General features: G+C 36.0%; 1 protein-coding gene across 2 annotated transcripts; it reads left to right on the top strand.

Moving 5' to 3' along the window:
* The first annotated feature begins 1,397 nt into the window (after positions 1-1,397).
* On the top strand, positions 1,398-24,171 carry LOC118857071 (bile acid receptor-like). Of its 2 annotated transcripts, none has more exons than XM_036767672.1 (12): positions 1,398-1,669; positions 5,529-5,653; positions 6,971-7,097; positions 9,339-9,701; positions 11,417-11,557; positions 16,261-16,403; positions 16,508-16,612; positions 16,740-16,839; positions 17,913-18,041; positions 20,339-20,458; positions 21,224-21,337; positions 21,766-24,171. In XM_036767672.1, exons 3-12 carry the CDS (start codon positions 7,007-7,009, stop codon positions 22,002-22,004), a joined length of 1,545 nt encoding a protein of 514 aa, XP_036623567.1. In that variant the 5' UTR covers positions 1,398-1,669; positions 5,529-5,653; positions 6,971-7,006; the 3' UTR covers positions 22,005-24,171. The 2 variants fall into 2 exon arrangements, with proteins under 2 accessions (XP_036623567.1, XP_036623566.1); XM_036767671.1 differs by having other exon boundaries at positions 5,499-5,653.
* The last annotated feature ends 763 nt before the right edge of the window (positions 24,172-24,934 follow it).

Genomic DNA, 24,934 nt, shown 5'->3' with positions numbered 1-24,934 from the left:
AGGAGCATAGATTTAGGACTAGAAGGGGCAGTAGAAACTAGTTCAGGGTTCTTCAGGCTTTAATCAGTGGTGGAACCATGATTCCAATGAAGGTCTCCTGACTCCAAGTCCACTGCAATTTATTGACTTGAATTCTCTTCTTCAGTTTCTGTTCAGTTTATCATTGTCTTTCGAAACCATGAATTTTTGATTCATTGCATAAATATCCTAAACATTTTTCTGCCCCAAATATGATTCTATGTCATAGATTGCTGTGTGCTTGTATAGCTGAGAGTAACATAAATTTTTTTAAACCACATTCTGTTTTAACTATTTAACAAAGTGACCTATGTTAACTTTCTACAAATCTTCATGTACCTTATATTGGGTATGTATTTGAATCTTAAAGTATGTCAAAAGTATTATCATAAGATGCAGAAGTGAAGTATAAAGACTACGTGCAGCTATAGAGTGGATTTTGTCAGCTTGCTTCATAATTCTGGATTAAATGTACATTATAAAATTAGAAAAGCTGACAGCTAGTACATTAGAATGTTTTAGCTGAGGCTTGGTTGGATTATTGTTAATGCTCCACAAAATAGTTAAAAGGAATAGGTTATATGTGTGAAGGTGTAAAAGTAACCAATGGTTTTAAAGGGCCAAAATAAAAGTAATGAAAACAAGAGCTTTTAATAACTTCTGAAGAAGTTATTAAAACTCCATTTCAGAAATGAAGATGAAGAGACTGAGAGGCCAAGAGAAATTAAGTACTTTCCTAGGACCATAGAGCTAAAAATATCTGAGGCTGGATTTGAAGCTGCATAGATCTTCCCAATTCAAAGTCCAGTATTCTATAGAAGTCAAAATAAATCCATTGTATGGGCCTTCACTTAGTAATCTTAGTTGTGTAGGAAAGCCTAATTAATTTAGTCTATTAGGGAAGGCAGGACAATATGAATTCTCGAAAAGTTTGAATTATAGACTATTTAAAGAAATACATTTACATGCAGTAAAGAAGTGCAAGTTGGCCGTGGGTTGCTTTAATGAATAGATATCTCAAATTATAAACAACTGAGCTGCTGAAATCCTAAATATTACCTAAATAGCAGCTCTGAAATCTTATTTATACTAATTCATTTAGTAAATACTTTCGTCTTAGATAATGTGAAGATAAAATTGGGGTTGAATATCAGAAATTCTGAATTTGTAGAGTCTGCATTAATGAGATTTTACTGTGTACATTACCTATTAGTGAGAAGAGATACCAGTGTTTTGCAACCAACGTGGGAGAACGTCAAAGTCTATCAAGAAAACAAAATATTTATTAAGTAAATAATAGAGAACTCTGGGAAAGTGTGACGTGAAGGTCCCAAAGGCCTCCATCCCTGATGATCCAGTTATTAGTTGATTTATGTCAGCTTGCAGTTGCCCTTGTTTTGACCCTAAGGAGGACTGTGTGGGAAGTTTGTCTCTCAGATAGAGCAGAAGCACTGCTCTGTAGAATGTCTGGAGCCTAAGTATATGAAAAAAAAAAAAGAAAAAGGAAGAAAGAAAGAAAACCTAAACCCTGATAAATAGGGGAAAGGCCCAATTTGCTCCAGCTGGATTTCAGGGAGTTGAAGTAATTGCTGAATCATAATATACTCCACTCTGTATGGAAGAGGACAGACTGTAGTTTGGTCTTCCATCTGTGAGTATTATATTTATGCATTCAAAATAACTATGAATTTTATAATTCCAGGTTGTCTCAATTTAGATCGCACATTGTTTATCTGTTTGCAATATTATGTATTCGTCATTTGCTTCAAACTGTAAGTTAAGCTATAGAATGTAAATGAAAAGCTTGTACCTTTTTAGACTTGTAGTTCCCACTTTTACTAATTTAACTTTTTTTATATAAACAAACACATTTTTAAAAAATGTAGTAACTCCTCAAAAGAATATATTTCTTCACAAGGGTAAGAAATGTAAACATGGGGTACTATTAATAATTGTATTCTCTAGAATATCAAGACATCGCTGTACTACGTTAGGACTTAAGATGACTCAAAATGACTTGGAATATAATAGAAGTTTGGAATTATAGGAGACAATGCAATATTCAACATATTAGTGAACTACTTAAAACAAATCTTTACCATAATAAATGAATATGCAAAAAATCCTTAATTAAAATATTTACAAACTCCAGGAAACCTATGGTTTTCTTTTTTGAAGTAATTGCCAAAATCTTCACATATATATATATATATATATATACACACACACACACACACACACATATGTGTATATATGTATATGTATACATTTCATAATGTTTGAATTATATATACATATATAATTCAAACATTTTGAAATACAGTTTAAAAAAAGGAGTCTGTAAGAGAATCAAGTATATGTTGCAGACATTATTGTCCTACAAGTATGAAAATAAACCTAAATGGGACAGAAATTGAGGGGGAAATTGATTATAGCCTACTTCTACATATTTGACTTAAAGTATCTTATTTTTCAGTTTTAAAATAATTTTCAAATTGGTCTTAAAGTTTTAACACTTTAACATTTTGCTCTATCTCTTTTAAGCTTTGAAAATTATTTAAACAAATGTCTCTGCTAATTAGAATCACCCTGTACACATATTTAAAGTATCTGACAGGTATTTTAAAGCAGAACACAATAGAAAATTTTTTCATGTAATTGAAGGTAGCAAAAACTAGATAGAATTAAAATGTATTATTTCGCATTTCCAAAAGAAAAATCCTCTTTATTTCTTATAAATCTAATAAATTATTAGAAAGAACTTGAGCTTTAAAAACCTTTGCATGGCAAAAGTAAAATTTAAAACTAAGTTTTCATTTACGATTGTCATCACTAGTTAGAAGTAGCTAAAGTGAAAACAAAACTGTTTTCTATTGAAATACTTTCATTTCGACAACTTTTTTGTCTTATTGATTTTTTTCATAAGCTTCAGAGGTATTAACCCAGACATTTGCATTTTGCTTTGTGATTTATAATGTAATTAATACATCAGTTTAAAAACCATGAATCATTGTATAATGATTCTTCCTTTTACACATGTGGACATATTTTAAGACAACTGAATTTAGGGTTAGGCAAACAAAATGTAAATATTTAAAAATAGTAACTGTTGAAAATGTACTAAAATTAAGAAATATATATATCTGTATGTGTGCATATATATATACATCTATGTCCAGTTTAAAAAAAATTTACCAAAGGAAAAAATGTAGACTTTGTCCATGCCAAATTGATCCCACTGATAAGAACACCCTTCTTAACTAAGTGGCTTCTGTTTTAAGCAAATATTTACTGGGAATGATAATAAAACAGTAGCATTCCAGGCCCATTGTAACTTTTCACTTTACTTGCCAAGTTAGAAAGCTTTTAATTACATTTCTTTATCCACATTATTAATCATTTTCCAAAACAGTTTCAAACTTTAACCTGATGATTTAATATTTTATTCCTGTTTTTGCGTGCTACAGTTAAACATAAACACATGTGCACACATAGATTAATCTCCTTGTGATATACAACAAAGGTTTGAAGAAAAAAATTAGAGTAAAAAATTTATCAAACAGAAAACAGTGCATATGTGCATTATTTTGAACATTGAAGCCACCCTATTAGAACCTGGCATACTAGTCCATGATTTGATACAGTATATAAGTCTCTTTTGGACATTGTCTAAGGGTGTCTAATTGTCAGAAGTACCAGAAATATCTTCTTATAATGTCACCTGTTATAGCCCCATGGTACAGACTCTAACAATGGCATTATTGAAAGTCTCTTGTGCAAATTATTATAAATGTATAGTATTTAAATCACTAGTCACAAAAAAGCAAACTGTATCATTAATTTTTAAAAATTGCTTCATCAGATTTCGTTTGCAGTATTTCTACAGTAAATTCTCAGGTAATGCTGTCTACATGGCATCAGACATTTAGTAAATTTCAGTATTGTTTGGATGGCTGCCATTTTGTAGACACAGCCTCAGTGAATATTAATGATACTTTCTCTAAAAATAACAACAATGAGGTAATCTAAAAGTAAGTCCTTTTAGGTTTCACATCTAATTTTAGTTGTTGAAATACTTTCATTTCTCACCTCATACCTGAAATTGTATTGAGACTCAATTTATGGTAGCTAAGGAGCAGGCTAACCTCTTACAGAATGGTTGCCAAAAATCTCACACATTTATCCAAGTTCCTTTAATGTAGGAAACCAAAAGATTTATCAAGATTAACAGGTGATTGAATAAAGTGTGTGGTGACTGACTCTGCTATTGACATTGATTGAGCTGTTGGTTTCTGAGAGGATCATCATATTAAAGCTATGGAGAAAGAAGTTAATTTACTTAGGGCATCACTTTTTTTTTTTTGTATTTTTGCCCCATCGGACATCATTCTACATGACTGCTACTGTGTTACCATGCATTAAATCTTAGCTTGTTCTAAGCAGGGTTGGGAGGTTCAACTGTTTTAACAAGGACCTAGGATTTGATGGATGATGGATGATCAAGGAACTAAAGATTAGGATGCCTTACTACTTGAACAATCCTAATAAAAACATATTTTCATTTCTGTACATGTCTAATGAGTAACAACACAAAGTAAATGATTATACTATAATCATTATGTTCATGGAAATTAATGTGTATTTGTGGAAATTAATTTGTTAGAGTAACTTGATGACAGGATTTTTAAAAAATAATTTCATTTTGTCTTATCCTTTATGCACATAGACAAGTCAGTATCCTTCAGTAGTAAAAATAATGAAATTTACTATAACTTTAACAGCTGAAAATATGTAATTTTGAATGAGGATGACTGAGAGCAGAAATGTCCCACATCATTAAAACCTAACCACTCAACATATTCATGTAGGGCATAAAGTCTAAATGTTTTGACATTTTTTGGAGATTAAGACCTTCTGAATTATTTATCATTCATAATTATTTATCATTTATGGGCTAGAGCATGGAGATACCTACTAGGATCATATTCCTTCAAGGAACTCCTAGAAATAGTTCAAGAGGCATCTGGCTTGGATTATAGTTTGAAATAAGAGGTGTAAGGGTACTATAATGTAATGGGTACTATACCTCTTACTGCTCTTTCTCAAATATTGTACCACTAAATCAGATGATTATTTCACTCCCAGTTACTTTTTCTCAGAATGTGATTCAAAGTTTTGTCTTGATCTCATGGTTGATTATTTTTAAGTTACTCCATTGTTCTTAGAATTCCCTCCTTAGGGGGCAGCTAGGTGGTGCAGTGAGTAGAGCACCAGCCCTGGAGTCAGGTTCAAATCTGGCCTCAGACACTTGACATACTTACTAGCTGTGTGACCTTGGGCAAGTCACTTACCTCCAATTGACCTGCCTTCCTCCCTCCAAAAAAAAAAGAATTCCCTCCTTGGTAGTCAAGTGGTTTGTTTCCCCTTAAGAGCAGCCTTAACTCCCCCTCCCCATTTTATTGATATTTTTGTCTTTACAGCACAGTTGTTTCTCACTTCATCTCCTCCAGATTGAAGCTCCCCTTGTGACAAGGAAAAACAATAAATCAAAACCGTGCAGTACGGAAACCTATTCTGACGCTACACATAATATTCTGTCTTAGCAATTCTCTGCCTCCTTGCCATGAGGGAGCAGGTATGTTTCATTAGGACCTTCACTGGTTTTCCCATCACTCAGAATTCAACTTCCTTTTAATGATCTTTTCATTTACACTCTTGCTGTCATTATGTGTTATTCTCTTGGTTCTACTCATTTTACTCCACATAAGTTCTAGTCTTAAATTTTTGTTACTTCCTCTCCTAGCAATTAATATATTTTAAAGTTGGTATGAGTAGAAAGCACTTAAAATGCCATGTAATCATTATTTGGGCAACATGAAACTTTTCTTTAGATAGTTACCAATTCAGGGTATTGTAAAAACTAGTCAGCATATATCTGTAACTTGGGCACCTAGGTGGTGCAAAGGATAGAGTGCCAGGCCTGGAGTCAGAAAGACTGATCTTTCCAAATTCAAATCTGGCCTTGGACATTTACTAGCTGTGTGAATCTGGGCAAGTCACTTAACTCTGTTTGCCTCAGTTTCCTCAGCTGTAAAATGACTTGGAGAATGAAATGGCAAACCACTCCAGCATCCTTGCTAAGAAAAATTCAAATGGAGTCAAGAAGAGTCAGACATGACTGAAATGATGCAACATCAACAAATCTGTAACTTCATCCCCGACTCAACTTTAATGCCTCATCCTGGGGAGGTAACCCTGGGTTTTGAAAAGCTGTGTTAGTAGTGGTCAGGCTCAGATAGGTCTTAACCAACTGAAAAACCTGTAAGTATAGGATCATTACTAGACAGCTGATCATCAGGATATGAATTTTTAAGCTGTAGAAACTCATGAAATATGGAAAGGTTGTAATAAAGGGGTTTAGAGCTGAAAGGGGGCTTAAAGACCATACAATCCAATGACCTTATTTTATATATGTTAGCAGTGGGAATTCACACACTGATGAAATCACAAAAATTTCAAAACTTTACAATATAAATTATAAAACAACTGGAAGATAAAGACTCTTCCTAAAATTATTTTCTTCAATTCTATAAATACTTCCAACTGTATTTCTAATTGTTCTCCTTGAATCATCTTATTTTAAAAATCAGAGTTATATGCTAAAACTATCAGACATCATGAATTAATATCAACATTTCTGGAATTCAGTTCAAAGAACAGAATGTTGAGAAATTGATAGAATTCATTTTCAATTGACTTGGTTTTTGTAGTTATTGCCAAGACCTTTCTACCAAAAGTATAGATAGATATTTCTTCACTGACTCAGTATTGTTTGCTGTTAAGAGAAATTCTTTCCTTCAATCCCTTGAAAGGATTATCTTTCTTTTATAAATTATTACTAGATCTCAAAACCATACTTGAAAATAATCTGCAAAGAATTTGTTTCCCTTAGGCTTTATTCTCAAAAGCCCATTGTTTACTGAAGTGAATGAAGCAGTGGGAGTTGTACCAGAATATGGCAGATACTTATGTGGCAGTATCGGATGGGTACTGTCTTGCTGAACCTATACAGTATTATGGTATGTAACAAAAGCTTCCAACGGTAAAAATTAAAACTTTTATCCCCTGTAGAAAACATATAGGTATAAATATAAGGTATAAAAACTTCTTTGGAAATTAACATAGAAAACACCAAATTCTCACCTGCAAGAAACTTGCAAGTATACCAAAAATGAGCAAATATGTTGATATGATAACTGAAGTCTAATGAGGAAAATACATAACATTCAGAATATATTGTAGATAATTAGAATCAACAAAAATTAGAAACAATTTTAATGAGCACCTGCTCATGAAAATAAAGTTTTTTGGTAAAGAATATATTGGTCTTGATATAATAAAGGAACTATAGGAGAAAAGGGAATACAAGAGACTGAATTATTTCTTACTGTGGCATAAAAAAGTCTCAATGGTGTATAACAGGGCTGTCCAAAATATGGCCTGCGGGCCGACTGTGGCCCACAGTGCGATTTTATGAGGCCTGCCTGTGGGTTTTAATTTTCATGAGCAAAAAAATAAAATAATAATTTGCGTGGAATGCATATTAGATTTTTTAATTCCATCAATAATAAATAATCTCATTGATGTTAATTTTGTTTGGTGTTTTTAAGCAGTATTAGGGATGGAACATATTGCACGGAATCTTCAATCCATCTGTGGGATGCGTTCTGTCTGTACAATGCAGACTAGTCAGTATGCACCTACTTTTATACTGTTGTTTGTTGCTTTGCACTTTGCACCTTTGCCTGTCGTATTGATGATGCACATTCCCCCACTTTCTATTAGTGTACTGTATTTTTTATTCTGGGTGTGGCCCTCGAATAATTATTTTATTTTAATGCAGCCCTAAGATAACCTAAGGTTGGACAACCCTGGTATATAACACCACTTATACATTTCACCTGTCAAATCCTACTAGAAGACTACAGATAGTATTAGTCAGTTAGAAAATCTAATTTACACAATCCTACATCAAAGCATTAAATCTAATGTTCCTGTCAGGGCAACATAAGCTTCTGGAGCAGGGGTGGGGAATCTGCAGCTTTGAGGCCACCCGTGGCCCTCTAGGTCCTTGGGTGAAGCCTTTCGATTGAGTCCAAGTTTTACAGAACACATCCTTTTATTAAGGGAATTTGTTCTGTGAAGTTTGGATTCAGTCAAAGGGCTGCACTTGTGGCCTCGAGGCAGTAGCTTCACCCCTTGTTCTAGAGGAAATAAAAAGTCAGACTTTTGTTATTTATTCAAAATGGGTGTATCCTTATCACTTACTTGGAGTATCTTGATAACATTTCCCTAGATATCAGACCATCAACAGTATTTCCGGAACATCTCTTGCACCTATAAGCACTTTACTAATTCATTATTTTCCCCTCCCCCAACATTTCCTTCTGAACTTCCCAGTTGCTGTCAAGGATACCACTATCCTCCCAGTCCCCAGGCTCTGTCTTAGCAAATCCTCCTCCTTCTCTCTCTCTCTCACATCATATTCATTCAGTTGTTTCCAAGTCTTATCATTTCTACCTGCACAAGATTTCTCTAGCATATCCTCTTCCCTTCATTCACACAGCTCCATCCTGTTGCAAATCCTAATCACACCTCACTTCTGGACCACTATAATAGCCTCCTAGTTGGTTTCCGTGCCTCTCCCCACTCCCCACTTCAGTCCTTGCTCAGCTGCCAAAGTGATCTACCTAAAACTCAGGTCTGATCATGTCCTTCTCTTCCTGGCTCTCAATAAATTCCCGTGGTTCCCTATTAAATGCCTGCTTTTCGTAGTAGGCGCTGGGGCTATAAAGACAGAAGTAGACCTGATATTAAAGGAGTTTACATCCTACTGAGGGGACACAACATATACACAGATAGGCAAATACAAGACAATTTGAGGAGCGAAAGGGCACTGACAAGTAGGGTGAAATCCAACATAATCTCCCTTTGAGGTATCCAGGAACACACAAAAAGTGTTGTTTAAAAGACAAATTATAGAGATCATGTTTCGGTTCTGTTCTCCACTGCCCTGGCCACAGTGTACTAAAACAATTTCAGTGGGCTATGAAGGGAAATGTAGATGAGAGGAAAGAGAAATACACATTTTTGATCGGGGATGATTGAGCTGAATGTAGGTTTACCTTTAGAAATGGGTGAAACATTTACAATTAATAATGATTAACAATAATAATGATTATAGAATTTAAAAGCAGCTGCAATTTTTAAAATTCTTCTATATAATTGTTCCTTGTTGTTGTTGTTTTTATGAAATATAGATGTAATGCCAGAACAGATCAATTATCAACTGCAGGACCCTGATTACCAAGTGGCATCTTACTGTCAGTATTCAACCGTCCAGTTTTCTCCAGCTTTACAGTCTCTACCTTCTCACAGTCACTGTAACACATACAGTCTGGATTCCCAGTATAATGATGGGCAATACATACTCAGCACTAGTGAATTAAATAAGCCCACTTGTATGGTTACTCATGATGCTGAGGATGGATATCCAGGAATAAAAAGATCTAAGCTAAATCATTCTTCTGTGAGAATTAAAGGACAAGAAGAACTTTGTGTAGTTTGCGGTGATAAAGCTTCAGGATATCATTATAATGCACTTACCTGTGAAGGTTGTAAAGGTAAGGAAAATTAGAGTAAAACTAATTTTATGCATGTAGACTAAGATGACCATTTTTTCCCTTTTTAAGTGGGCATTAGTTATTAGCCCACTTAACTGTCATTAATGATAAGATTAATAGGTAACACTAATAGGGAAACACTTATGATCAAATCTATGGCACTGAAAGGAATCAAATGTGAGGAAGGGAGATCCAGTTTCTCATTTCTTTTGAACGAGAAATTTAACATTTAAATAAACTATTCAATATTTAAAGAGTAAATTCCCACTTACTTGAGTCTGAGGTTACAATAGAAACTGCTTTCTGTCATCTGACACTGGGTTTAGCTAGTTATACCCATTCATGGTGGATTGAATGATACTTGTATTGGGTGGGAGTTTGGGCTAAGTGAATTAAAAAATCCTTTCCAAATTTAAGTTTCCATGAAGCTGATCAGAGGCCTGAAACTGAATATGATAAATTGAAACTAGAATTTTGAAAGTATGAAAAATAACCTGGATTAGCTCTTTAAGGTTGTAAAATCTCTCTTCGTTTTTATTTCCAAATGAACAAAACCTTGTACTGATGAAGTTGGTACTAAATAAGTGTTTACTGTCCATGGGAGATTATATGGTATTAATAGGTAGGGTGCTCTGTGGGGAATCAGGAAAAACTGCATTAAGCTCCTGTCTCTGACCCATCAGACCTATGTAAAGCCAGTCATTTAGATTCTGAGAACCTCAGTACAACTCACTAAGACTACAGATGAGATATAAAGGGCTTGACTTGATTTACTGACCATTCCCAGAAATGCCTTCTGCAAAATGGATGCTCTAAGGAACCTTATAAAATAACAACATAACACAACATTGATTTGAGTGATGCTTAACATGGTAAAAGAAAGGTTTAACTTTAGGGGCTGGAAGTTGTTCAGTTGTTTTTCAGTCACGTTCAACTCTTTGTGATCCTGTTTGGGGTTTTCTTGGCAGAGATATTGGGGTGGTTTGCTATTTCCTTCTCCAGCTCATTTTACAGATGAGGAAACTGAGGCAAACAGGCTTAAGTGACTTGCCTAGGGTCACAGAGCTAGTAAGTGTCTGAGGCCAGATGTGAACTCAGGAAAATGAGTCTGACTTCAGGCCCAGCACTCTGTCCCCTGCACCATCTATCTGCTCTAGCTGCTAGAGATATTAGTGTTAATTGCGAAATATGACCAATGTATGGGACGACACCAGTTTGAATTGAATAGGTTGTTTCATGCAGAAGAGGACTAACAAAATTCAGTTTTAAGATAGATAAAAGCATTCATGGGGAGGGATGCCACTTCTCCATTTTCTGTGAATGAAAATCATTTAGTCAATTCTATTATTTAATCTTTTGATAAAGGGATACTAGGTTTTTGGTTTTAGACCTGGGATTTTGGCAGTGTAGGGGAGCTCCAGGAGAGGATATGCCTTCTACCTATGCAAATAGGCAATTACTCTACGGTTGACAGTTTTAAGAGAGTTGCCTGGCTTGAGGAAGGGGGAACCCAGAAAAGCTATGTGACTTACCCAGGATCATACAGTCAGTACATGTCAGAGGCAGGATGTGGGTTGAGGCCTTAATATTTCTTAGGCCTCTTATCTATCTCCTATTCCATGCACCTTTCAAATATTAATATTAGAGATTATATTAATTGGTCACAAATACCCAGTGGTGAAATAAAAATGAGGTTCTTTTGAAACATCTTTTAGGTTTTTTTCGTCGCAGCATCACCAAAAATGCAGTATACAGATGCAAGAATGGTGGGCACTGTGAAATGGACATGTACATGCGTAGAAAATGTCAAGAATGCCGTTTGAAAAAGTGTAAGGCAATGGGAATGTTAGCAGAATGTAAGTGGCCTATTCTCAGTTTCTATTTTGATCATTTCTCTTTGACTATAATCTTCTTCTTTGAGGCAACTGAGGTTAAGTAACTTGCCCAGGGTCACACAGCTAGTAAGTGTCTGAGGTCAGATTTGAACTCAGGTCCTCCTAACTCTGGTGCTCTATCCACTGTACCACTGTCCTGACCACAATTTTCTATGACTATTTTTTCTCACATTGAGAACTAAATGCCTGTTTTAACAATCTGGCTAGCAGCTTCTGTGGGGGTGTAAGATCCACCCACAGCCAGCACCCAGAAAGCTGCCGGCACTCCAGGAAAGCACAGGTTCTTTTGATCTGCTTAACCAAGGAAAGCAAGGTGAAGGGGTTGACCAGCTTACTTTAATCCAGCATACAGACAGCATTCAGTTAGTTCAGGGGAGCACACAGATAGCATTCAATTAGTTCAGGGGAAAAATAGCCAGCATCCTGAACTTCAGAACATTCATTTAGTTCAGGGGAAAAAATCAGCACCCTGAACTTTAGAACAAGATACAAACAAATTATAAATATCAACAGACAGACCCAATACAATTCATAGTTACCAACATCTAGGTTCAGCCTGAGAGCTCAGAACAAGGGCTGGCCCAGAGTCACACTTGCCACCACTGCTGCTCCAACTGAAAAGGGATCTTTAAGCTGTCTTCTCTCCTCTTATAGAGTTTTTGACATCATCAAGCATCGCCTGAATGTCCAGATCCGATTGGTTCTTGAGTTGGCCCCTTCCCCTAGGACCCTGGGAGGTTCACATCCACGTAGACTACGTTAATACGCAATAGGGCATGGCTCTGGAGTTAACACCTCCCCTTAGCCAGCCCCATGAATCGTCACAAAGAGGCGGACCTATACCCACGTGGTCTAAAAGCCTCTGCTGTCCCAGACATGTAAACTAGGCCCTCCCTGGAGTTAGCACCAAGGTTCCACACCTAACAGGGTTCTGGGCCTGGGGCCCAGCACCCAGCAAGGCTCAATGAGATAAACTGAGTTACTCAAAGAAAACAACGGCCATTCTGCTTACAATGCCATTATCCAAGTTGTAGGTTCTTTCTTTATAAATTCACAGAACTTGTATTAGTTCTTTAGCAACTACTAAAATTAGGGTTAATTCCCAAATTTAGGGAATTAATGGTTTTTGCTATCTACAATAACTGGCTTTTACACAAACACCCCACATCCATGTGAATGTTCTTTCTGATCATTTTTTTTATTCAATCATACCTGTATTGATAATAGTTTCTTCAATGTTAAATCAATGCAACTAGAGTGAGTGGTTTTAAAATAATTATTTTTTTTCCAGTTCTGCATCTATAGACACTAAGAAGACAGCTTCATTTAGAGATTCTGCTGACACATAAAACATAGTGTGTAAAACCAAAGCTAAACAACTTCTCTAGTAGGGTCATAGTGTTGGAGGATAATTACCAATTCTTACCTCCCTTTAACCTCTCACACCTTGTCACATCCTGTCAGTTCATTTTATGCAACATCTCCCAGAACTGTCCATTCCTTGTTAATTTCCAGTTGCTACACTAGGCTGAACTCCCTTCATCTCAGCCTCCTAGCTGATCTTATTGCTTCCTTTTAATTTGTGCTAGTTATAGATGCTAAGATAATCTTCCACAAAGACTGTTTCCATCTTGTCACTCTCCTATTCTGCTAAAGAAAGCAGAATATGTCCCTGCTGCCCATTATGCGGAATTCACACATGGAAGCTTGACTTTCCAAGTTTCCCATTAGTTCTCTATTAGGCTTTCCTGATTCACCAATCCTATTTCCCCCCACCCCCGCCCCCATACAATTTACTTATTCCCTTCCTTTTGACCTGACACATTTCCCTGACATGTAAAGCCTTTGGTTCCTTCACTAGTAAACCTCACATCATTAAAAACCTGGCTCTAAACTCACATTTTCCAAGAAGCATTCTCTGATTAACTTTACTTGATTGAAATGACCCTCTCTAGATATTCTTTTAGAACTCGTATACTTATTTGAAAATATTTCCATTTTTGCTTCTGGAACATTGCTTTTCAAGTGCCTTTAAATAATTTGCCTAGAATATGTTTTTGTAAGACTGTGTCTCTTTGCCTAGATAGAAGATATACTGTCTGAGGGCAGAAACTATCTTCCAATCCCTGCCCCCCGCACCCCCCACATAGAAGTCATTGAGTCCGACTCTTTCATTTGATAGAAGAGGAAACTGTAGTCCAAAGAAATGACTTGCCCAAGGTCATGCAGGTTAAGTAAGTGGTGGTAGTTGGATTCAAACTCAGGTCCTTTGATCCAAATTTTGGGCTTTTTCCACTATAGCACACTGTCTCCCTCAATCCTTAAGAAGTCTTCAATTCCCCCATTGATATAACCCTTCTACAACTTTAAGAGTTGTCATAGCTGAGAAATTAATGGCTCTGTGTCTGACTTAGGGATGAAGCTCTCTACATATAGCTGGACTGGTCCTCAGGTAACATAGAGTCTATTGCCCAGCCATTATTCAAAGCGTTTCCAACAAGATAAGGTCTGTCATAGCTTGTGCTCTGTTAGCTCAGCCTTTCAGAACTGAGGGCTACCTCAAAGCCATGATTAAGAAGAAAAGAAGGAGCTGAGCATAGAGAATCACAACATAGCACCTAGTAAATCGCTCCTCATGTGCCAAGTATAGATGAAACGTTTTTGAATGACTTTAATACCTAAAAGTAAATATTAACAATAGGATAATGCCCTTCCTCCTTTGTGTTAGACTGGTCCAGTTCAAACAGAGGCCCTATTTAAGTAAAAAATAATTTAGTCTAACCAGCTAAATATGAAAATTTCCTACTTAACAAAAGTGTTTGATGTCTTTTCCTGTTTGTAAAGACAAAAAGAGACTTTGGTCATTTTCATCTTCATGAGATACCCTCATGACACTGTGATATAAAGCCAAGTTTCACCCTCACACATAGATAAGATTATTTGACTATTGTACACATTGTCTATCTTTAGAAATCAATTGGTACAGTATGTTGCTACCAACCTAGAATTAACTTGATAGTGTGTCTAGAGTAGAATAGTTAGAATTTCTAGTTTAGAGAGACAAATTCCTAGGTTGAATTCATGGTTCACAACTGCATTTCACTAGATGAATCATGATAGAACAAAGGAGAGAAAGAACAGAAAAATAAAAGCCTAATGGATGTATATATGACTGATACATAGGAAATTTTTTTAAAGGATGATAATTCACAGAAGTGCCTATAATACATACATACATATATATGTATATGTATATGTATACACACACATACACACATATATATGTGTATATATATACATCCATATATATATTTATACACACTATACTACTATTTCTAGAAATAATTGTATATGTAACCTGTAGCCTAGATCTGAAGGTCTGTGCCTATGCAGACCAAGTTCAATGTTGGAGGCTTCTTATACTCTTTTCTGCCTTCTACACACACACACACACACACACACACACACACACACACGCATAGTTTTCCCTGGAAATATCAGTATTTGACCTTCTTAGTTTTTGTGTAGATACCTCCAATTTCTTTACTAGCACCAGGCTAACCATAGGACATAGAGAAGTTTCCTAACAAATGAGAAAAAAATACAAAAAGGGCTACTAACGAAATTCATAAGCAGTCAAAGAAACTTTTCCCTCCAGTGAATATTACCTGTCATAGGTGCCTATGCAGTTGCTCTGGACTTTGAGTGTTACTCTGGTGTTGGGGACCCCCAAAAGAGAAAAAGAACTTGGGTTTTCTCAATAGTCCATCAACCCACCCCTTTGGAAGGTTTTCCATTTCTCCAGGACCTACACAATTTATATGATCGACAGTTTTAGTGAAAGATAAGGTCTTGGTGTATTTCTCTACATTGTGACCCTGTGCCTCACTGTTCCTTGTCTGCCTCCTGTAGCTCATCACTGTGTTCTAAGAACTTCCTTGCTATCCTGCCTCTGCTGTTTTGCTCTGTATTTGCATCTTTTGTGATTATTTTCCCTTGTTTGTATCACATTCCATCTGTGCAGTTTCCAAATCTGTTTTCTACTGTTGTTAGTCACCACTGATGTTGCTTCTTCAAGGAACTGTCAGCACACTTTCTGAATAAGAGCCCCAAGGCCAAGATGTCTTGGGGCTGGTCAATCAATCAACTAAGAGTATATAAAGTGCCCCATATGTGCAAGGCACCATGCAGGTCAGCACACATGTCAATCTGTTGTTGGGCAGTCTTTGCAGTCCATGTGCTATATAAAATAAAAGGCAGCTTTAAACAGTTTCAGTTCTAAACTTCTTTTAAAAAATGTTGATTTCTAGCTGAGTTAAGGAAACAAAATTTAAATTTCTATTGACCCCTTTCATGCCTTTTGGTACAGGCTGTGTGCCACCCCCCGTCCAACCTAATCCATTGTAGTCCATACCTCCTGTTGAGTTTTTCCAATTGGGGATAAACTCTTATATCCCTTTCCATTTATATTTTTCCAAGTTCTGTCTCATCCTGGTTATAAGAGCATCAGGACAGGCAAATTGCCTTAACCTTCCAATAAGCATCAGAGGACACTAGAAACAATGGAGGAGGAAGGGGCAAAGCTGGCATCCTCTGCAGGCATTCTTACTTCCTCAGCGAAGACCTACGTCCACATTATAAATATGAATTTCAAAATATTACAGGTTTGCTAACAGAAGTACAGTGTAAATCCAAACGACTTCGAAAAAACTTCAAGCAGAAGAATAGCTTTTTTTGTAACATCAAATTGGAAGAAGAAGGCATAGATAATAAGCATGTGTCATCTACAACTAGATCTAGAAAAGTGGTAAGCACTTTACTCTTCATTAAATTAATTGACTGATTCTTTCATTGTTTTTGGCATAAACTATATACATGATTCCTCCCCGCCCCCCTTATATTTTCTTAAAGCTACAGGACAGAATAGAACTAACTCCAGTGGAACATCAGCTCATTGATCACATCGTGGCTGCTCATCAAAGATACACAATTCCACTAGAGGAAGCAAAGAAATTAGTATGTGGGCCTTATTTACAAGAAATAATGAGTAATCAGCAATATCATCACAATGATAATAATATAAAATCTTGACAACTTTTTTAATAAAGTTAATTTTTATTAATTCTATTTCTGTGTGTGTTAGCTCCAGGAATATGCAAATCCTGAGGAAAGTTTCTTGCGGCTTTCAGAGACAGCAGTGCTTCATGTTCAGGTGCTGGTGGATTTTACAAAGAGACTTCCAGGTAGTTTTCCTTGAAAACTTTTTAAAAAGTCATTAAACTTAACAGATGCATTTTATTCCCTCGTTTTAAGGAGGCTAGAGGAATTTAAATAGAAAGAAAACCTTCAGTTCTTTCTAATTATTAAAGATTTCAAAGTGGTGGTAAAAAGCCTGATGCCAAAGTCATTTAAAATTAACACCTCTACAAATTTATTTCCATTCAGGCTATTTCTATATATATGTCAATATAATAACAACTCACATTTATGTAGCATTTTAAGATCTGCTAAGTATCTTCCTCCCCACAACTATGTGAGGTAGGTATTGTTACCTCTGTTTTAGAGGTGAGGAAAATGAAGCTCCAAATTATAGGGTAATAGGTTTAGAACTAGAATGGACCTTAGAAGTCATAGAATCCATCTCCCCTTTTAATAATTGAGGAAACTAATAAGTAGAGTGACTTGCCCAAGGTAATACAGGTAGTAAATGGCAAAATCAGTATTCAAACCCAAGTCATTTGACTCCAGATCCAGTATGCTTTCCACTGTAACACACTGACAAACTGAGGGTAAATGATTTCCCTCCTAGCCGTAACTAGGTAGGAATTCAAACTCAGATGGCCTGACTCCAAATTCAACATGCTTTCCACTATACTAATTCTCTTCTATTATACTAATTTTGACTGATTTAATTGATCGAGGCAGTAAAAATCATTAGTCAAAATTGTTCTTTGAATGACTTGATAAACTTGGCAATCAAGTTGGTCAAACAACTCACTTGGCTTTTTTATATGTATGTTTTACTTATTTTTGTAGATATAATCTGAAGTAAACAAAGGAAAAAATCCACAATAATAGAAAATCGGGCTACTAATTTAACGGTTAAAAAGAAAAAACTCATCCAGACAACACATTGCAAAATTATCCATATCACTTAGTATTTGCCATGGTAAAGTCTTAGTAACCAGGCAGCATTAACAAAAACATTTTTAAAACCAGAAATGAACAAAAACATTTTATTCACCTTTGAAATTATACAGTGCTATTGTTTAGTTGAAAATTTCTTTCAATAATTATAAATGTCTTTTTCTTACAGGATTTGAAAGTTTGGCCAGTGAGGATCAGATTGCATTGCTGAAGGGGTCAACAGTTGAAGCAATGTTCCTTCGTTCAGCTCAAATCTATAATCAGAAAGTTAATGAGTGTCTTTCGTCAGTCAGTGAAAGTAAATATGATAGTCTTTTCTTGGTCTTCCTCCTTCTTGACCTCTGCTGTATATGACACTATTGACTGCCTTCTGCATTTTCTTCCCTCCCGGGGTTTTAGTGACTCTATTTCCTTCTAGTCCTCTTCCTTCATGTTTTAGCATCCTTCTTTCTCTACTTTGCTGGCTCATCATTCAGCTGCGAGTGTTCTCCAAGGCTGTGTCCTGAACCCTCTTCTCTTCCTTCTTTATATTCTCTTAGGGATCATCCGTTATATATATATATATACACACACACACTCACATAGATATCTATATCTATATATCCTGCCTCATGTCTTTCCTCCTGAGCTTCAATCCTGTATCAACTGCTTTTTGGACATTTTAAACTGGATTCTAGGAGACATTTCAAACTCCACATGTCCAAAATAGAACTTACTATTCCACCCAAGACTACTCCTCTTCCAAACTTCCCTATTTCTGTTTAACTTGTGTGACTTTGGGCTTAATTCTCAACTCCAATCTTAGTTTCCATATCTGGAAAATGGAGTTAATAATAGCAACTACCCCTTAGGATTGTTGTGAGGAACAAATAAGATAATAAATGTAAAGTGCTTTGTAAGCCCTAAAGTGTTATATAAATGTTAGTTATCAATGTGATTAAAGGTACTACCATTCTTCTGGTCTCCCAGGTCCACTAAGTATTTTCTCCAACTTCTTACTTTTCCTCACCCCAGGTATACAATCAGTTGCCAATTTTGCCATTTCTGTCTCCACAACATCTTTCCTGTCTATCTTCTCTCTGCTCACACAGGTATAACCTTAGTTATGCCTTCATCATCATTAATCAAATATTGGAATAGCCTCTTAATCCTTCTTAGTCTCTCAAGTCTCTTCCCACTGTTGTCCATACTCCACAAATCTACCAAGGAGATTTATCTTAAGCACAGATTTGACTTCTGTACTTGGTGAACCCTAATAGCTCTTTATATATATGGCTCCTTACATATATATATGTGTGTGTGTGTGTGTGTGTATAATTATGTATGGTTTCTTTGATATATATGTGTATATATGTGTGTGTGTGTGTATATGTATATAAATATATAAAATGCCTCTTAAACTATAAATTCCTACGATTAGCTTATAAAAACCTTGACAACCTCACCCCAATCTCCTTTTTCAGCCTCATTATACGTCATTTCCCTTTTGCACACAAGATCAAACTGACCTTCTCTCTGTTCCTCATCTATCACACTCCATCTATCATCTTTGTGTCTTTGCATTGGCCATCTTCCATACCTGAATGGACTCCTTCCTAAACTCCACCTCAGAGAATCCTTTCTTTTTCAAAGATACAGCTGGATTACCACCTTCTCCAATTTTTCTTGATTCCCATAACTGCTTTATATTTAATTTCTTTGTATTTTTTATATTTTTATTTACACATGAACATAAATACATAATACATAAATATACTTGTCCCCCCCCCCCAAGGAATGTATGCTCCTTCAGAGTAGGGATTGTTTTATTCTTTGTTTTTGTCTCCAGTGCCTAGTACAGTACCTGGACATAGTAAGTGATTAAAAAATGCTTGTAGATTGATTGCTATAAATTGAGAACTCTAATATTGATAGATGCTATTAGATTTAGCCACTGATTATGGCAATCAAGTACTTTTGCTTATTGCAAGTGTTTTTCTTTTACCATTGATTAGTAGTAAAGAGAGCCACCTATTCTATACCAGTTGCTTTAAAACTATTTCCCATTTACAACATGACTAATGTGAAAAATATGTTTAACATGAATGTATATGTAGAGCCTATATCAGATTGCATACCATCTTGGGGAGGAGGAATGGGAGAGAGGGGGAAAAAATTTAGAACTCAAAATCTTATGGAAGTGAATGTTGAAAACTAAAAATAAAATAAATTAATTAAAAAAACTATTCACCAATACATTTGAAACTATGTAATTTTAAATGACAGCTTTAAAGGAAGTCATTATGCATTTTAAGCATCATAGAGAACCTTTGAAGAATTGTTCTCTATCTTCTATTTGAATAGAACTAATTAAACATTGCTTAATCTTTATTGATAGTAGTGAGTAAAAATAATAATTGATCAACAAGTAATTATTAAGGCCTACTATGTTTCTGACGCTATGTTACATGTTGGAAAGATCATCTGTTTCTCATGAATATGTTCACACCCAACAAATATGCTATCTTGGTCATTTGGCTAGCAAAGGGACAAAACAGAATTGCCTGAATAACGAACTTCTAAAAATCAAAGCTTCATGTTTTCTTCTCTTATCAGATGCTGTAAGGTTTTCTGATCATTCATTAAATTATCACAATCAGAATGCGGATCAAAGTGTTCTTTATTCTATGGAAACACGTCACAATGAAGAGAGTCCAACTTCTACTACTACATCTGGTAAAATGAGCATCATAAATCTTGACTGACATTGGAAGAGATGGTTCTTCTTTTCTGTTTGATATTTTTATCAAGTGACTTAGATTTGGGCAGAGATCTTGTGCTTATCACACATAGTATATCTTGTGCTTTTCACACATAGTATACAGGACTACGAGTCTTGTCCTTTTCACATCTGGCATATTGCGTTCACTTCTGGGTAGGATGTAATTTAGGCAGGCCATTGATAAGTTGGCAAGTGTTCAGAAGAGACCAATCAGGATGGGGAAGGGTCTTGAGAACATACTGTATGAATACTGGTTTGAGGAAGTAGGGATGTTTAGCCTGGAGGATAAAAAACGCAAGGAGACACGACAACTTCCTTCAAGTATTTGAAATACTGCTATATGGAGGAGGGGCTAGGCTTGTTCTGCTTGGCTATAGAGAGCAGGAAAAGGAATGATTAATAGAAGTAGCAAATGGGTAGATTTAGAATATAAGGAAAAACTTCCTTATATTTGGAACTGTTAGTATAGTGCTTAGCACAGTGCCCGGCACATAGAAGGCACTTAATAAAAATTTATTGGTTCTTCAAAAACAGAATAGGTATGCAGGTATGTTGTAAAGGGGATTCTTATTCAAAAACACAGTGAACTAGATGGTCCCTGCGGTGCCTTCCGATTCTAAGATTCTGTTATTCTGAAATAGTTTTGAGAAACGGCAATTGCAATGTCTGATTCAGCACTGAATTTTTAGTGATATGTTTTTACTTTTATGTTTTCAAAGGCATCACTGAAGATTTTATTACTGCACTCTTTTACTTCTACAAAAGCATGGGAGAACTTAATGTTACTGAAACTGAGTATGCTCTGCTTGCAGCGACAACTGTGTTTTTTTCAGGTAAAATCAATTATGAAAGATTAATAAAGAATACATTCCAAATACTTATTAACTTGGAAATGGAAGCATATAAAATTTGTAGATTACAATTACATCAACAGAGAGACAGTGTGGCTTAGTGGATAGAGGGTTAGCCTTAGAGCGAGGAAGACCTGGATTCAAATTCTACTTCTGACATAATTTAGTTGTGTGACCATAGACAGGCAAGACAAGACCTCTCATCTGCATCAGTAGAGGGAGTTCTCTCCTCTCCAGTCCCCAAAGATTTTTTGCTCATCTTGTGCTGATTTTGTGTTTTGAGTGGATACTTGCATTCAGTTATTGTGTGACATTTCTCAGAAATATAATTTCTTTTAATGACTAGACTTCCTTCTTATTCTTTATGTTTTAGCAGAAAATAGTAAGATAATTATGGTATTGTTTTTCAGATCGTCCACTACTTAAAAATAAGCAACATGTGGAAAAACTACAGGAACCATTTTTAGGAATTTTGTATAAATATTCAAAAATATATCATCCAGAAGATCCTCAACATTTTGCTCGTCTCATAGGAAGACTTACTGAACTCAGAACACTGAATCACAACCATTCAGAAGTTTTGATCACCTGGAAATCCAAGGACCCCAAACTTAATAGTTTACTCTGTGAGATTTGGGATATGCACTGAATAGCTACTAATATTGTGAGATTCCACCATCACCTTGTTTTTTTCTTAAATTTCTTGAAACACAAATTGTTCATTTACTTTGTTTTTAAAAAATTTTATTTTGTGCCTTGTGTTTTTACAGTACAGTCATTTTTCCTTTAACCACTCCTTCCTCCTCCTTCTGTTTGCCACACGTATCCTACCTTGTAACAGAAAATAGACACTGCCAGTTTAGACTTTTATCTGTATTTCATGTCCAAAATCCCCTTTCTTCTTTCCTTCCTCATCTCTACCTCTTAGCTTCCCTGGTTTCCTTTAAATCTCAGATAAAACTTCACCATCTACAAGAAGTCTTTCTCAATCCTAATCTTATTGCCTTCCCACTGAGATTATCTTCAATTTACCCTTTATATATCCTGTTTATACATAGCTGTTTGCACATTGTCTCCCCTATGAGACTGAGCAAAAGACAAGGTGGTCTATCATTAACCCTTTGCAAAGTGCCTGACTGCTTGTCTGGCTGACTGAGTGAGGAGGATGTGTATTTCATTATCAGTTTTCCAAGAGCAAGATCGATCATGACAATGGTTGTTTTTCAGTTTTGTTATCATCTACATTCATTTAGTCACTATATATTATTTTCTTGGTTCTGCTTTCTTTTTTTATGTACTTCAACATTTAAAGTAAGTTTGACACAGAGGATGAATGAATGAATACTAAAGGATTAATGTGTGAAAAACTCAATGTTTTAGCAAAAAAAAGAAAAGAAAAAAGAGAGAGCATCAGTGCTTGTCTTATTTTGTAGAACAGTTAATAACATTGGCGAAGGGACATCTAAGACCATCCTGGGTGGAGGCACAAATGTCCTCATATAGTACTGTTGCTGATTGGTTCTTTTCATGCAACTAATGATCAGCTGAGGGAAGTTAAGGACTGCCCTGGCAACAACATTCACTATCAAGGCCCTCAAACTTTCTGTTTCCATTAAATAGACAAGCATACATGTCCTCAAATTATTTTTGGAGCTGAAGACAATTTCTAGACAAAACGAGGAAGAAAAAGACAAGCTGGTGCAAATAGTTGTAGTTAGAGAAAAGTTCACATTGATGTAGTGTTTAACATCAAGTTAGAGATGAAAAAACAGGATTAGAGAGGTTCATAGCTGATATTCATTATATAGTAGCTTTAGGATGTCCAAAGCATATTACATCCAAGATCTCACTTGATGCTCACAATAACCCAGCAAAGCAGATTCGACAGATGTTATTATCCTCATTTTACAGATAAGAGGACTAGGGTTGATGGAGTTTACATGGGTCACCACTCATAATACAGCTAGTAAGTGAGATAACCATTTAACACTCTATCTTTTACAATGTACCGTCTCTCAGGGAGTTTGTGGCAGTAAAATCACAACATGATTAATATCGTTCAGCTTTTAATGACACTTTGAATAAGATAATACCTGGACAATTTAAAATATATTCCTATTACAATGCTTTGTAAGTGATAAAAGAAGAAATGGGTGGTAGGGGCATTCTACTTGTCCTTCTGCCTTTATTTGTTTAAATCTTACTTTTTTATTAAAGATACATTTACTTTATTTTAATTTTTCCCTTTATTACTCTTCTCAAAACTTTTAATTAAAAAATTGCTTATCCTTGTAATACATTTTTTTAGGGTGTGCTAGTTTTGATAAAGTGGCAAAATATACTAGATTTTGATCACATTTTTGTACTGTATTTTGACTTTTTTATTGTGCTACCTGATGTACACTAACATCCAGTTCATATCAGTAAAGGAAGTGATCTATTACAAATCAATTTTGAAAGTTTGTGAATGATGTAAAAATATTGCAACTTTATGATAAAATGTCTCCTTGAAACTGGGAAAATGTAGCCTTATTTTTAATCCTTATAGCTAATATTTTTGTATGCCTTTTACAACTTTTGTAAAAGTAATATTGTTCTCAAAGCACAAAAGTATTTTCACAAATATGTTACAGTTAAGTTAAATTTTGAGAAAATTGTGAGGCCTGTGGCCTTGGGAACCAATGAGTTCTACTGTGGTAGTAATGCTTTCCAAGACTGGGTAGAAATAAAAACAGAACCCTGAAAATTAGTGGGAAAATAATCGTCATCCCCAGGAATAACATCTGGTGAACTTCAATAAAGAGCCAATACAAAGAGTACAGTATAATGCAAATTTGCATTTTTCATAGACATAATTTTTTGTGTGTGTGTAACACATGTGTAGCGTGCCTTTCAAACCATAAAGCGCTATATAACTGCCATCGTTACTATTACTATTAAACAACGTTCCTTGGGGTAGCACGAGGCTACTAGCAAAGCTAAGGCCTGAGGAAAGGTGATAAAGGTAGCAACAGGCGCTGCCCGAATTAGCACGTGACTTGCAAGACCCTTCTTTTCCCGCCCCCCCCCCAACCCCGCGGGTCTCGCGAGACTTGGTTTCTGGCGGCAGCGTTATCTCATCGATGCCCCTTTCCTCGCACTCGGTGGCGGTTGGGAGCCTGTAACGGTCGCCCTGGCTCGAGGCGCTCCCGCCTTTTCTGAGGTGGCGGCGGCCTTTTGTTCTTTTACTCTCCCTAACTGCCCACGGGAAGGCAGCCGGGCTCACCGGTAGGTATCGAATCCATGAGAACTCTCCAAGCTTCTCGCGCGGTATGGAGAGATCGCCGCCGGCCCCTCCCCCAGCCTCCTCTCCCTTCCTCCCCCCCCCCCCCCCCCCCGGACGTTCTTTTTCCTCCAGGGAAGAATAGGGGGTTGGGTGCAGAGAATTTAATCGGAGCGTAGATTAAGAAAGGGAAAGGATTTTAGGCCTAAACCTCACTCGCCAACCCCTTCCATTTTACATATAAGGAAACTGAGGCCCAGAGCCGTGGTCCCACCGGTAGCAAGTGGTATGGCTTGGATTTGAATCGCGGCTGGGAT

This window comes from Trichosurus vulpecula, chromosome 7 (assembly GCF_011100635.1).
Source record: "Trichosurus vulpecula isolate mTriVul1 chromosome 7, mTriVul1.pri, whole genome shotgun sequence".
In the NCBI taxonomy this organism is placed as follows: Eukaryota; Metazoa; Chordata; class Mammalia; order Diprotodontia; family Phalangeridae; genus Trichosurus; species Trichosurus vulpecula.
This window is presented reverse-complemented; position numbering and strand designations above follow the sequence as displayed.

Bases quoted from the DNA above. Each gene is read 5' to 3' on its own strand.
- LOC118857071 (XM_036767672.1), top strand. From the start codon at position 7,007: ATGAAGCAGTGGGAGTTGTACCAGAATATGGCAGATACTTATGTGGCA. The intron at 9,702-11,416 runs GTAAGGAAAATT...AACATCTTTTAG, and splicing joins TACCTGTGAAGGTTGTAAAG to GTTTTTTTCGTCGCAGCATC. The intron at 18,042-20,338 runs GTAAATATGATA...TTCTCTTATCAG, and splicing joins TCTTTCGTCAGTCAGTGAAA to ATGCTGTAAGGTTTTCTGAT.